We start from the raw sequence: 16,176 nt of genomic DNA, 5'->3' as shown, positions 1-16,176 counted from the left end.
ACATTTTAAAAAATATTTATTTATTTTAGAGAGGGAGAGGGACCAAGAAGCATCAGATCATAGTTGTTCCACTTTAATTGTTCATTGATTGCTTCTCATGTGTCCTTACGGGGCAAGCCCCATGTTTCGAACCCGAAACCTCAGTATTCCAGGTTAATGCTCTATCCACTGTGCCAACTCAGTTCAGGCCTCAACACATATTTTAGATCAGTTATTGACTGATGGAGCCAGGGATGGAAAGTTGAACAGAACAAAGGGGAATCCAGACAAAAAAATAAATAAATCATTCCAGTGAGTGGTAAATTCCATGAAAAACAAGCAAGTCAGACTAAGAACACAGAAAGGAGAAACAGGTATGCTAGGTTATACGATATGGAAAGACCTCTCTGATCATGTTAACAGCAGATGAAGAAGATGAGAGGTAAGCCACATCACTATGCAGCAAAAGAATGTTCCAGAGACAGAGAATTTTAAGAACAAAGGCCCTGAGGCAGGATATGCTTGAGGTACCTCAGAAATTCAAACAGGACAGTGTGGCAACAGGAAAGTACACCAAATTCTGGACCTTTTCTAATATCCCTTTGTTTCTAAAACACACTAGCTAGTGTTTAATTCTCCTGATGTCAAGGGTTACCATTAGTTTTTCTAAACCTAACTCAGTGACAATATAGAAATGTATATAGAAACCTAGAGCAATCAAACACAAAAAGTGAAGAAATGTAACTAATAAGCCAATAGTATAAATAAAATGGGTTTATTTTTTAATATACACAATTAATCCAAGAAAGTAGGAAGGAAAGCAAAGGTAGGACGAATAGGAAAGAAAACTCAAGCACGTACATTTCAAAACTACCATACTGTGGTGGTTCCTCAAAAAACTGAAAATAGAACTACCTTATGACCCAGCAATCCCTCTACTGGGTATATATCCCCAAAACTCAGAAACATTGATACGTAAAGACACATGCAGCCCCATGATTATTGCAGCATTGTTCACAGTGGCCAGGACATGGAAACAACCAAAAAGCCCATCAATAGATGACTAGATAAAGAAGATGTGGCACATATACACTATGGAATACTACTCAGCCATAAGAAATGATGACATTGGAACATTTACAGCAAAATGGTGGGATCTTGATAACATGATACGAAGCGAAATAAGTAAATCAGAAAAAAACAGGAACTGTATTATTCCATACGTAGGTGGGACATAATAGTGAAACTAAGAGACATTGATAAGAGTGTGGTGGTTACGGGGGGGAGGGGGGAATGGGAGAGGGATAGGGGGTGGGGAGGGGCACAAAGAAAACAAGATAGAAGGTGACAGAGGACAATCTGACTTTGGGTGGTGGGTATGCAACATAATTGAACGACAAGATAATCTGGATTTGTTATCTTTGAATATATGTATCCTGATTTATTGATGTCACCCCATTAAAAAAATAAAATTATAATAAAAAAAGAAAATATTACATTAATGCAATAAAAAATTTAAAATATTGAAAAAAAAAAACTACCATACTGATATTACATTAAATATGATCTAACAATGGAATTAAAAATCAGTATTAGAAAGGAACCTGAAAAAACCTGAAAGTATTTAGATACTAAAAACAGACTTCTATATAATCTATGGGTCAAGAAGTAATCAACAGAAAAATTATTATAAACTGAAAATAAAAAAATAAGTTTCTAGGATAAAGCCAAAGCAGTTCTCAGATGAGAATTTACATCTTCAAAATCACGTATTAGAAAAAGATAGCTCTCGTATTAATGACCTCAACTTCTACCATAACTAGAAAAAAGGGGAAATAAAACCAAAATTAAGCAAAATTTTAAAATAGTGATAAAAACTTATATCAATGCAATAGAAAAACAAAAATAGAGAAAAAGCATTAAAAACCAAAGCTGATTTTGACAAAGTCAAGAGAAAAAAGACACAAATTACCAACCTTATGAATGAAAAAGGTGACATTACTACAAACATTAACAAGTCTTTTTTTTTTTTTAATTTTTATTTATTTATTCATTTTAGAGAGGAGGGGGGGGAGAGAGAGAGAGAGAGAGAGAGAGAGGAGAGACAGAGAGAGAGAAGGGGGGAGGAGCTGGAAGCATCAACTCCCATATGTGCCTTGACCAGGCAAGCCCAGGACTTCGAACCGGCGACCTCAGCATTTCCAGGTCGACACTTTATCCACTGCGCCACCACAGGTCAGGCACCTACAAACATTAAAATGGCAATGGGGGAATGCTATGAACAGTATCTGTTGATAAATCTGACAAATGTGAGATGGACAAACTCTTAAAGATACAAACTACCAAAGCTCATTCAGAGAAAACAGGAAATCTGACTAGCAGTAAAGTAACTGAATTTGTATTTAAAAATTTCCCACAGCCTGACCTGTGTTGGCGCAGTGGATAAAGCGTTGACCTGGAAATGATGAGGTCGCCGGTTCAAAACCCTGGGCTTGCCTGGTCAAGGCACATATGGGAGTTGATGCTTCCTGCTCCTCCCCCCTTCTGTTTGTCTGTCTGTCTGTCTGTCTCTCTCCTCTAAAATGAATAAATAAATAAAATTAAAAAAAAAATTCCCACAAAGAACAATCCAGCCCAGATGGCTTCACCTAAAAATTCTAACAAACACTCGAGGAACAATGCTGATTTTACATAAACTCTTTGGAAGAGAGGTATTCTCAATTTCTGTGAAGTTGGTATTGCCCTGATAACTAAGCCTGACAAAGATGTCAAGAAAAAAGAAAACCACAGACCAGTAACTGTCATAAACATGGATGCAAAAATCTTAGTAAAATTTTAGCAAATGATTTATACATTATAGCAAAGTGGGATTTATCCTAGGAATGTACAGCATACAATCAAAATAATTTTAAAAAAATCAATGTAATTTACTATTAACCAACCAAAAAAGAAAAAAAAAATCAATCTTCTAAATGAATTCAGAAAAAATAAGTGGAGTTCATAAATTTTAACAGAAGATAATTTCTTCAACTTAATAAGTAAGGGCATCAGTGAAAAACTTACTGCTAATATCACACTTAATGGGAAAGAGTGAATGCTAGCTAATCAGATCAGGACAAAGCAAAAATGTTTACTCTCACCACTGTTATTCAATATATATTATATATATTACTGAATGTATCAGGGCAGCACAATAAGCCAATAAAAAGATATAAAAAGCATCCAGATGGAAAGGAATAAGTAAAACTGTCTCTGATCTCAGATGACATAACTAGCTATAAAAAAAAAATCATACAGAATCTAGAAAAAAGCTACCAGAGTAAGGGGGTTATCATGCTTCCTAGGTGCAAGACCAATAGATGAATATTGCTTGCATGTACCAGGAATAAATCATGGCAAACTGAAATTTTAAAAAAGAATCCTATTTTAACAGGATCAAAAATATGAAGAACAAAAGTAATGAATTTGACACACATGTAGATGACTTGCACACTTATTACAATTTATGAAGTCTTTAAAAAAATTGTGAATTAAATTTTGTCACTTATTTTTTCTGAATTCATTGAAATAATCAATATTTTGTTTGTTTTTCAGTGTGATGGTACAGTGTGATGATACAGTGAAGTACAAAACATTAGTGATATAAATTTTTAAAATACCAAATAAATGAAGACATAAATCAATGTAGAGATCATATAATGCTCATAAATCTGAATTGAGACTTAAATATGTTAAAGATGCCAATTCTCCTCATATTCAACTATAGATTCAGGGTAATCTCAATCAAAATTCCAGTAAGCTTTTTTATGGGATAGAATGACAAGTTAACTTTAATTTATGTGAAAATACAAAACAATTTTGATAAAGAACAACAAAGTTAGATAACTCAAATTATTTCAAGACTTATTATAAAACTTCAGTAAATAAAACAATGTAAGGTCCTGGCCGGTTGGCTCAGTGGTAGAGCGTCGGCCTGGTGTGCAGGAGTCCTGGGTTAGATTCCCAGCCAGGGCACACAGGAGAAGCACCCATCTGCTTCTCCACCCCTCCCCCTCTCCTTCCTCTCTGTCTCTCTCTTCCCCTCCTGCAGTCAAGGCTCCATTGGAGCAAAGTTGGCCCGGGCGCTGAGGATGGCTCTGTGGCCTCTGCCTCAGGCGCTAGAATGGCTCTGGTTGCAACAGAGCAATGCCCCAGATGGGCAGAGCATCGCCCCCTGGTGGGCGTGCCGGGTGAATCCCGGTCGGGCACATGCGGGAGTCTAACTACCTTCCCGTTTCCAACTTCAGAAAAATACAAAAAAACCCCAAACAAACAAACAAAAAAATAATGCAGTATTTATTGGACTAAGGCAGAAATATCAAACCAAAAGGAGAAACATCCAAAACACAGAATGGAGAACAAATGTAGAATCTAGAATTAGATCCAACCATATACTGTATGGTCAACTAATTTTCAGTAAACATGCAAAGGAAATACAAAACAGAAAGATTTCAACAGTTTGTGTTGGAATAATTAGTAACTATATGCAAAAAATAAACTTTTATCAATAACTCCATTGATATATAAAAATTACTTCAAAATGGGTCATAGCTCTAAATGAAAAACCTTTTCGTTTTACTTTAAAATTTCCAAAAGAAAACATGCAAGAAAATCTTTGTAACCTTAAATTAGACAAACATTTCCTATATTGGAGTACAAACTTTAAAAGAAAACTTGATAAAGTAGAATTAATCAAATTAGGAGCATATGTTCTTTAAAAGACAGTTACAAGAGGCCCTGACCGGTTGGCTCAGCGGTAGAGCGTCAGCCTGGCATGCGGGGGACCCGGGTTCAATTCCCGGCCAGGGCACGTAGGAGAAGCGCCCTTTTGCTTCTCCACCCCCCCTTCTCCTTCCCCTTCCGCAGCCGGGGCTCCATTGGAGCAAAGATGGCCCGGGCACTGGGGATGGCTCCTTGGCCTCTGCCCCAGGCGCTAGAGTGGCTCTGGTCGCGGCAGAGCAAAGCCCCGGAGGGGCAGAGCATTGCCCCCTGGTGGGCAGAGCTTCGCCCCTGGTGGGCGTGCCGGGTGGATCCCGGTCGGGCGCATGCGGGAGTCTGTCTGACTGTCTCTCCCCATTTCCAGCTTCAGAAAAATGCAAAAAAAAAAAAAAAAAAGTTACAAGAATAAAAAGAAGTTAAGTGTTCAGGAAATGGTTATTAACTCAGCAGGCCAAGATTGTACAAACTCTGCACATTACTTAGAAAGGCCTATCTTCATGATGGGTCCCTGGTGGACTCCTGGAAAAGAAGCTATGAGACCTTGGAATAGTTTGCAAATAAAGAGTGTTTGCATGTGCCTGGAGCCTTGGGGTGGTTGGTACAAGTGTGATTAGAGAGTTTATTCTAACTACGTCATTCTTGGTGAATGTATTTTTGCTCCAGAGCCTCACATCTCAGTAGCTGAAGTCAAAGAGGCCCTGAATGCAGTGACTGACTCCTGATAAAACCATGGACAACAGTCTCAAATAAACTTCCCTGTTTGAGCACATTTTGCCCATGTTGTCACACACAGTTGTTGGGAGAATTAAACACATCCACTGAAAAAGAACTTCTATAAACTTAGCCCATGTGCCTTTTCTCTGTGCTCATTTTAATTTGTGTTCCCTCACCATAATAAAAGATAACCATCCATATAATAGCTGTTCTAAATCCTGTTAGCCTATCTAGTGAATCACAGAACCTGAGAGTAGTCTTGGGGAAAACTCTGACACACTTGGCATCAGAAGTGGGATTTGTGGACAGAGGAATAGTGGCATAAGAGGTCTCCTTGGTCTCTCTCCGTGAGGTTTCAACAATCTGAACAGCTATAATTCAATAAAGGATTCCCTGCTCAATGTACAAACATATCTAAGATATCCATGCATTAAAACTGAAGGTGGCCCTGGCTGGTTGGCTCAGTGCATAGAGCATTGGCCTGGTGTACGGACATCCCCCAGGTTCAATCCCCAGTCAGGGCACACATGAGAAGTAACCATCTGCTTCTATCCTTCTCCCTCTCCCCCTCTCTTTCTTTTCCCCTCTCACAGCCAGTGGCTCAACCGGTTTGAATTCTGGCCCCAGGCACTGAGAATAGCTTGGTTGATTCAAGCATCAGCCCCAGATGGGGGCTGCCAGGTAAATTCTGGGAGCACATGTGAGAGTCTGTCTCCCCTCCTCTCACTTAAAAAAACAACAACTGAGGGTGGGTAAGTAGAAACAAACCAGGGAGGTAGAAAGGGTGAAGAGCATAGATGATGCCAGGAATGCAGCCTGGTTCACACAGTCCAGAGTTCACTGAGGGTCTCAACCTAGAGAGGGGGAGGAATCAGGTTGCCATTGGCACTCCCTTCATCTGGGAGGAATAGAGAGACACAGTGAGCATTCCTGAAGGAGTGGTCACTATGCACTGCAGCTGAACCCAGTGACTTGGGCAGTGACACAGGACAGAAATACAGACACAGTCACCTGGCAATTGGCATTCTAGACAGAGAAACAAAGAGACAGACCCCTGGCTGCCTCCCCTCACCCTTTCAGAGCTAGCCCTGGGCCCCAGAAGAAGCTGTACCAGTGAGTGCTGGGTTGCAGAACACATTATCTGCAAACCTGAGAACCAGTACTATAGAAACATTTTCCCCTCAGAGACAGGCACACTCTGCAACTAATCCATGGTCAAAGGAGACACAAAGGGGAGGCTGCTAAAGTCTTCCAGTCACCATTACTGGGAAAGCAAGCAACAAAGACAATGGCCAAACCCCCCCCCACCCCCGCTCAGCCCACCTCCACCCATCCTGGCTATATCTGCTGCAGAGACAGCACTAGGATGTCATGGAATTTGAACCCCATCACCCACCACATTCCCCCATGGTGTTGGGCTCCTGAGAGTGAGGCAACCTGAACACAGAGGAGATCCCCACCTTCCCAGAGTACATAGGACATTGCCACCACCCTGCAGAGACCTGAAGTCAGAGCAGTGCAAAAGACTAAAAAGCTTGTGCTTCAGTGCCACCTACTAGAAATAACAGAACAACTTCTTCTCAATCTACTAGAAAAATGCTACTCATATACAGACACCTAGACAGAGAAGGAATCCATCGACTACCGTTAATAATCAAGATAAAAAGGCATCACAAAAATAAAATGAAAAATCTCTAGAAAATAAACTTAAGGACATATGTAATTGAAATGAGAAAGAATTTAAGACTGCAATTCTGAAAAAGCTCAACAAGTTACAAGAAAACACAGATATGCAGTTTAATAATCCCAGAAATTATATCAATGAACAAAATTAGTACTTTACCAAAGAGATTAACTTTAATAATAAAGAATCAAAGAGAAATTCTACACATGAAGAACTCAGTAAAAGAATGAACTAGCTGACCAGATAAAGGAAACAATTAGTAATATTGAAAACAGAAATCTAGAAATGACACAGAGAAGAGAAACTTGAGTATAAAAAACAAACAACTCTATGAATACTGACTCCATCAAAAACACCAATATAAGAGTAACAGGCATAACAGAAAAGAGAGGGGAAAGAAAACAGAAAGCCTATTCAAATAGTTGACAAGAGGGATGTAAATACGGCAGAGGGAATAGTCAATAATATTGCAGTAAGTAATATATGGCACCACTTCTATTCATTGGTGTGATCACTTTGTAAATTATATATATGTCTCATCACCAAGTCGTTTACCTGAAACCAGTATTTTATATGTCAACTATAATGAAAAACTAAAAATTAAAAAAAAAAAATAAGAGTTTCAAAAAATAAAATATTCTGGTCAAGAAAACATGACTAAAATCAAAAAGGCCCTGGCCACTTGGTTAGAGCACTCTGAAGTGCAGAGGTTGCCAGTTTGATCCCCGGTCAGGGCATACAGAGCAACAAATTGATGTTCTTATTTCTCTTTCCCTTCCTCTCTCTAAAATCAATAAAACAAACATTTTAAAAACATAGATTTTAAAGTGGTTTCATCCTGCTTCCTATGCCACACACACTTATCTAAAATATTTATAGTTATAAATTATTTAGGGTTACTACAAATTCACTAAAGTGACTTACCTCTTCTTCTCCTAATGTTACCAGAACTTCTTCACTCAGTGGAAGAACTACAGAACAAACAAACAAACAACCACCAAAGTTATACATATGCTTAGTGAACTCTCAAAACTCAAGAATTTGACTGGTTTCTCAGACACCCCTTTCCCTTTCCATTTAATGTTACAGAATTTTTTTACTAAATATGTGCAGTTTATAAAATTATTTTTATTTAATACCTTTTTATAGATATCTAAAACCAACTTACATATTATTTTAGACACATGTGATATTATGCATTTTGTTTTTAGTACCTTCTTTTGTTTTCCCAATCCTTCAAAATCAAAATTAATTTAATCTCTAGCATGTTCCTTCTGTAGTCATATGATCCTACTTATACACACATATACACTTATAGATATACAGGCAAGGGTTATTTTGTCATTGTGGTTATACAAGAATGGGAACACATCATATACATTATTCTTATCTTATTTTCATTCAACAAAATACTCATGGAAGACCTTTCTATTCATGTAGTATAAATCTAGTTCATAATTTTAAATTGCTGTTCACTATTCCACAGGGCGAATATAACAATATATTTAGTGATTTTGCTATGAACTGAGCATTAATTTTGTGTCGAATTTTTATCTGGAAAAAAAAAAACTGATGTAGTAAGCACTCTTTTATTTATGTCTTTCTGTATTGATGTTTTCATTTCTTTGGGATAGATTTCTGGAAACCTAATTTCACACACACAAAATATGTATTTTGAATTTTAAAATAGGATACCAGATTCTTTTCTACAAATTTCTATGAGTAATGAATAAAAAACAGCAATGTTTTTTATATATATGTCTAAAATTTTTACCAGTCTGATGATTATAAACTAATATTTCATTTTAATTTTGTATAGCAAAATTAAATCCTAATACTTAGAAAAGTTCAACACTTCTACCTAGAAAAATTATTATTATTTTTTGGTGTCAGAGAGAGAGAGAGAGAGAGAGACACACACACACACACACACACACACAGATACAGACAGACAGGAAGGGAGAGAGACGAGAAGCATCAATTCTTTGTTGTGGCACCTTAGTTTCCTTAGTTGTTCACTGATTGCTTTCTCATATGTGCCTGGACTGAGGGGCTGCAGTAGAGTGAGCAACCCCTTGCTCAAGCCAGCGACCTTGGGCTCAAGCTGGTGAGCTGTGCTCAAACCAGATGAACCCATGCTCAAGCTGGCGACCTCAGGGTTTTAAACCTGGGTCCTCTGTGTCCCTGTTCAATGCTCTATCCATTGTGCAATCTCCTGGTCAGGTAAAAAATTACTTTTCTTAATAAAGGGCTTTTAAAAATTTCTCAAATGTTATGTTACTGAAAACCTTCTAAGCTCTCTGCTATTTTAGAGGATCTTCTAATAGGCAAGAGTTTCCTACATGTATTTCAAGGGCCCTGTATCATAATTGATCATAGGCACCACAAGATGTGCTAAACCATTGCAACAAATGCAATAAGGATTCTAGGAGCATCAAGTTTTAAAATCTCCCTCTTACCACGATGTAATAACACAAGAAAATTTTTGGACAGTTCTTAAAAGCAAAGGAAACATCCTTCTGATTGCATTGCATGCTCACCAGACTGAAAAAAGGCACTGAAAACCGTTACTGAAACAATCAACAGCTAATGTTCTTTATCATCTGCCATTACTCAAGGACTTTGGAACTAAAATGTTCCCCCGGTATGAATACTGATTTTCAGTATGCAAATGGACTGAATCACATAGATTTTTCAGCAAGTAACTGTACAGTTATGCAAATCATATCTTCCAAAGTATAGGATGCTCCAGTCATAAAAAGATTATCATTGGTTGTTGAGCCTTAGGAAGAACTTAATTATATACTGTGTAAACAGTACCTTACATTTCTAAAACCCCAAATGTAGGAAAAATATGTAGACATAAAGATATATAGGTCAACTCTTAATATGAAGTATACTTAAAGAGCTTTTAAAACTGTATTTCTGTACAAAATATTTGCCTTTGTACAATTTTTTCCCTTCTTTTTTTCCTTTTTGGTCATTTTATCAATTTAAGACATAGAGCCAAAGAAAACAATATGGTACTAATAAAAACTCATAGTGTTTCTTGTCAGATTTAATTTTACCCAGTGGCGAAGAATTTTTTTTAAGTTGTGGCTTTAAAGAAGTAATTAAATATGTGTGTGTACATATATATTTTTAATGTATTATTTCCTCAGAGGAGTCAATCATGTGAAATGTCTAGAAATACCCTTAACAGATTTTGCCAGTGTAAGTCAGGCCTGAGCACATATGTGGCTCGGTCAAGTGGGCTGTGCACTGAGCCCATCACCAACCAACACCCTTGCTGTGCACCTGGCCAGGCCGAGTTTAACTCAGGACGTGCGGCTCCTTCATTTTGGTGGAGCCGGGGCGTGGTGGAGAGGCATCTGTTGGGGAGAGCGGAGCACCTGACTCTGGCTGTCTAGAAGTCCCTGTTTTACAGTTGAGGTATGAACATGTGTTAGACCCATACCAGAGCTGAGACTGGCTGTCAGAAAAGTCTAGCACCATATCAGCCAAAGATAGAGATGCTAGAAAGATGGGGACAGCTATGTCCTACCTGGAAAGTTTGTTTACTTAAGTCAGTTTTAAAGGAAAAAAGATTCCAAGACACATGCATGATGCAATGCAAGAATAAGCTTTTGGCCACTTTGTTGAACTCTTGTAAAGAACCTTTCCTCTGAGCCCATCTTCCTTCTTCTCCTTGACTTGCCACTGGAAAGTCTAACATGAACTGTGCTGAAAATAAGCACTAGATATAACCAATGCTCAAAGGTAAGATTTCCATCCGACAGATCCCCTCTCCTCCCCTCCCAAACTCCCCAGGCAGTGCTGCTACCCATACCAGATACAACAGCAAAAGAATAAAGACAGTTTGACTTTCAAAAATAAACAAACAAGCAAACAAACAAATAAATAAAATCTCCCTCTTAGTGTGGCCAAGAACAGCATTTCAATATTCACTTAAGCATCATTTCAACTGATACAATATGGCAGATTCTAAGAATACAAAGACTTTTAAAATCCTTCCCATGCAGCAGCCTGTGGGACTGGCAACCCTAAGCAAGGTGGGTATTTGAGAAACAGGGCAGCCTGTGTGTTCAGCATTATCAGTACCAAGTGTATATGTCAGGGATGATGATAGTAAGAAAAATAAAAATTAAGAATTCCCTAATATATAGCATCAAAAAGGAATGAAATACTTAGGAATAAATTTACCTAGGAGGGTAAAGACTTGTACACTGAAAAGTACAAAATGTTGCTAAAAGAAATTAAAGACACCAAGAAATAGAAACACATTCTGTGTTCAAGGAATGGAAGACTTAATATTGTCAGGATGTCAATACTACCCAAAGCAAACTATAGGTTCAAAGTAATCCCTATCAAAATCCCAGTGATTTATTTTTTACAGAAATACAGAAATCCATCCTAAAGTTCCAACAGAACAGAGCAGACTAGAGTGCTCAGAAATGAATCCTCACTATATGGTCAAATGATTTTTGATAAAGTTCCCAAGATAATTGAATGAGGAAAAGGGCAGTTTCCTGAACAAATGCTATTGGGAAAACTAGGTAATATGCTTACAAAAGAATAAAGCCAGATCTTTAACTGTCCTTTACATTTGAAAATGTTTACAACTAAAACAAATTTTTGATTGAGAAGTAAAAAGTCTATTACAATAAACTAATGGATTATGAATGAAGGCTGAAAGTAATCTGTGACAATAAGGTTCAATATTTTATGACTGGTGTATGTAATATATAAAAAGGGAAGAATCTAGAAGTACTCAAATTTATGGCAAATCAAATAGATTCCAATCAATGGTCAGAGAAAAATGAAAATCAGTTCATGAATCTGCAGTACCTACAGAATATCACGAAAAAGATGTCTAGAAGCTAGAGAGATATATAAGTGTGACATTACAAAGAAGTCTAGTTTGGGTATATAGTTTTGGAAATTGTGTCACCGCACCCCTCCCTATCCAGTTTAAATGTTGAAGTCCTAACTCCCAATACCTCAAAAGTTGACTATATTTGGAACTGGGTCTTTAAAAGTTAAAATGAGGTCATATACAGAGATTAGGATTCAGATGAGTGACCATGTGAAGACATAGGGCGAAGATGGTAACCCAAAAAGAGAGACCTCTGAAGAAAACAACATCTTGATCTTGGACTTCTAGTCTCCAGAACTGTGAGAATATAAAGTTCTCTTATATATACTTAAAAGACCCTGTTGATGGTACTTTGAGATGGCAGCCCTCGCAACGAATATAGAAGCCACTAATACAGATATAACACTTAAAAACAAGAGCAGAAAATATAATGCTGGCATATAGAATTTAGAAGAATAAATGGTAAGAGCTGAGCATGGTCCTCTGGAGAACGTCAACATTTTAACAGCAGAGTGTGAGCAGCTTTTGAGATGCTCAATATAATGCTCAGAAAGCAATAAGATATGTGTTGGATGAAAATAAAAATCACAATTGTATGTATATGCCTTTCAGAAGTGCTAAAATAGGCCCTGGTCAGTGCCTCAGTGGACAGAGAGTTGGCCTGGTATATGGATGTCATGGGTTCAATTCCTAGTCAGGGCACACTGGAGAAGCAAATACCTGCTTCTTTCCCCTCTCTACCTCTTCGCCTCCTGCCAGTGGCTAGATTGGTTCAAGCAAGGCTCCAGGTGCTGAGGATAGCTCTGTTGTTCTGAGCATGTGAGCCTCAGGTGCTAAAAATAGCTTGGTACTCAAGCATTGGCCCACGATGGAGTTGCTGGGTGGATTCCAGTTGGGGTGCATGTGGAAGACTGCTTCAGTATCTCCCCTCCTCTCACCTAAAAAAACAGAAGGAGGAGGAGGAGGAGGAGGAGGAGGAAGAGGAGGTGGAGGAAGAAGAAGAAAGAAGAAAGAAGGAAGAAGAAGAAAGAAGAGAAGAAGAGAAGAAAAAGAGGAAGAGAAGAAGAAGAAAAGAAGAGAAGGAAGAGGAAGAAGAAGAAGAAAGAAGAAAGAAGAAGAAACACTAAAATTAAAAGTCTACTATGTGGGTGGGCCCTGGCTGGATAGCTAGATTGATTTAGAGCATTGCCTCAAAGCTCTAACCACCCTGAAATAAAGGTTGATCCTCAGTCAGGACACATACAGAAATAGATCACTGTTCCTAACACACCCTCTCTCTGTCCCTTTCTCACTAAAATCAATAATAATAATAAAAAAGACTATGTGGTAGTGAGGGTATAGAACAATAGTAGACACTAGCATGATAGTACTTATGACCAAGAATGCAGATGAAATTGTCTAGAAAGAGAATGAAGACAACAAACTCCCAACAACTGTAATACAGAATGATAATCTTACAAAGGAGACTAAGAAGGTAAATGGGGGACTTAAAGAAAGGAGACAGAGAGTCAGCAGAAAAAAGAAGGGAGACAGCCTGGCCTGTGGTGGTCCAGTGGAAAAGCACTGACCTGGAATGCTGAGGTCAGCAATTTGAAAAGCCATCAAGGCACATACAAGAAGCAACTACTACAACTTGATGCTTCTGCTCCTTGCCCGCCTTTCTCTCTCTCTCCTCTCTCTAAAATTAATAAATAAAATCTTTAAAAAAGAGAGAAGTATATATAGAAAAAGAGAGTAAAATCCATACAGAATACCATATACAGACTTACATGCATAGAAAAAATCAGGCTTTCATAATAAAAATGTATTCCCCAGTTGGTTGTTTTAACTACAGATTTTTAAGCCATTTTCTATTTCCCAATTAAAGTCTTCGTCTGACAAGTCAAAAGGCGACATATAATCTATGTAGCCCATACATAAATAAGCATCTAAAATAACTTTTCCAATAGGTAAGTTTTACTAATTAAGAAACAATCTACAGTTTCTAGTGAAGTGACCATAAAAGAGAATGAAATGTGCTGATAATGTCCCCATAATCAAGATTGCAATAATGTGAGAGATATGTCCCTCTATATTAGTAAAATAAGCACAAAAAAATACATAAAGAAAGAAAAATAGAGTGAATTCCTAATATCAATGCAATTTAGGCAACTTCACGAAGGCTCTTATAAATCTTCTTGTGACCATTAAATTAATATTCTATTACTTTGTTTATAAAAATATAAACCTAAAAGTAAGAATCTTACTTTCAGGAGTTTCTTTCTGCCATTGACTGAGTTCAGCAGTTAAACACTTCACTTGCATAATCAGTAATGACAGCTAGGAAAAAAAGAACAAGAGAATAAAGCAAAACCATTTCTTGGAGAATATTCATAGCTACTCATAGATGAACATGCAGATATTATTCATAGTTTAATATAAGGTCTTCATATAAATGGCTTACATACTAGTCATCTAGGCTATAAAAAATTATCACTCCAAACAGAATTTTGCTTTAAACCACACTAATTAAAGCTCATAAATTACTGGTTATACCAGTGATATAGTATTAAAAAATGATCAATTCTATTTCACCAGTCAACCTAAAATAAAAGAACCTAAGAACAGTACATTAAGTTTATACTCTAAATTAACATTTCTTTTAAAAACCAGGATGTTATTTCTTGCCAACATTTTTAGACAAATTTGCATAAAAGATGCTTTTTTTCCTCCCTGTACATTTTCAGAAAAACTGCAACTGTTTTAACTGAGTAGTGAAAAACAAACTTTAAATATATGTAGACACAATCATAAAATGAGACTGGTTCCACAAGCCACACTTAAAAAAATCAGTTTTATTACACAATAGTTTGTAAATTATATACTCCGTTAGCCAAAGATAAATTAGGATGAATATGCTTATGATATTAGGTGGCTCCAATCACTATAATTTTGATAATTAGGAATTCATGTGATAAATTGGTTGCCTGTTAGACCACAAATTAAAGTCTATGTATGCTTAAAGTTAAATTTCAGAACATTTTTTATCTCCTCCATATAATTCTTATTAGTTGTCAAACATAAAAAATTCACATTTTAGCTTGACCTGTGGTGGCATAGTTAATAAAGCATTGATCTGGAATGCTGAGGTTGTTGGTTCGGTCCAGTCAAGGCACATATGAGAAGCAATACTACAAGTTGATGCTTCCCGCTCCCCCCCCCCTCCTCTCTCTTTCCTCTCTCTAAAATCAAAGAAGCATCAACCCATAGTTGCTTCTCATATGTGCCTTGACTGGGCAAGCCCAGGGCTTCGAACCGGCAATCTCAGCATTCCAGGTTGACACTTTATCCACCGTGCCACCACAGGTCAGGCAAATATAAAATCTTAAAAAATAAATTCACAGCCCTGGCCAGCTGGCTCACTGGTAGTGTCAGCCCAGTGTATGGAAGTCTCAGGATCAATTTTCAGCAGGGCACATAGGAGAAGTGCTCATCTGCTTCTCCACCCTTCACCCTCTCCTTTCTCTCTATAGCTCTCTTCCCCTCCCACAGCCAAGGCTCCATTGGAGCAAAGGTGCTGAGGATGGCTCCATGGCCTCCACCTCAGGTGCTAGAATGGCTCTGGCTGTAACGGAGCAACGCCCCAGATGGGCAGAGCATCACCCCCTAGTGGACTTGCCAGGTAGATCACAGTCAGGCGTATGTGGGAGTCTCTCTGTCTCCCTGCTTCTCACTTCAGAAAAATACAAAACATAAAATAATAAATTCACATTTCAAAAAATGTAGTGGATATTACTGTAATGTTTACACTAAAAAACCTTTATTATATGATTTTTAGGATACTGAGCAAGTAGCTCAAAGACCCTGCACTCCATATTATAACATTACCTATTGAACAGTCAGAGGTAAAAACCCCAGATTCCTTGAAAACTTTACATAATTATATTAAAATGCATTTCAGGTATTTAAATTATTTACCAAAGGAGAGTTCAACATTATTTTCTTATAATAAGAACCTGAAAACGTTTTTTGTTCAGATTATTTCTGATCTTGCCATAAAATTAAACAAACCTTTCTAAAAATATATATATAACACTAATATTTCTAAAGTTATTTAAACATAAAAATTTGAGAAAACCTGTAATTTTCTCATTTAAAATATCTAACTTTTTGCTTTAAAAAATAA

General features: G+C 37.4%; 1 protein-coding gene across 2 annotated transcripts in view; it reads right to left on the bottom strand.

Annotated features, from left to right (window-relative positions):
• Positions 1 to 16,176, bottom strand: part of CENPK (centromere protein K) — a 43,080-nt gene that overhangs the window by 7,427 nt on the left and 19,477 nt on the right. For both annotated transcript variants that reach the window (XM_066253587.1, XM_066253588.1), the window contains exons 5-6: positions 14,258 to 14,330; positions 8,060 to 8,106 (exon numbers count right to left, since the gene is read on the bottom strand). In XM_066253587.1, the coding sequence (XP_066109684.1) occupies positions 8,060 to 8,106; positions 14,258 to 14,330 (120 nt within the window). The remainder of the gene's footprint in view (positions 1 to 8,059; positions 8,107 to 14,257; positions 14,331 to 16,176) is intronic.

Source organism: Saccopteryx bilineata, chromosome 1, assembly GCF_036850765.1.
Source record: "Saccopteryx bilineata isolate mSacBil1 chromosome 1, mSacBil1_pri_phased_curated, whole genome shotgun sequence".
Classification (NCBI taxonomy): domain Eukaryota; kingdom Metazoa; phylum Chordata; class Mammalia; order Chiroptera; family Emballonuridae; genus Saccopteryx; species Saccopteryx bilineata.
Note: the sequence above shows the minus strand (reverse complement) of the source record. Positions and strands in the feature narration are given on the sequence as shown.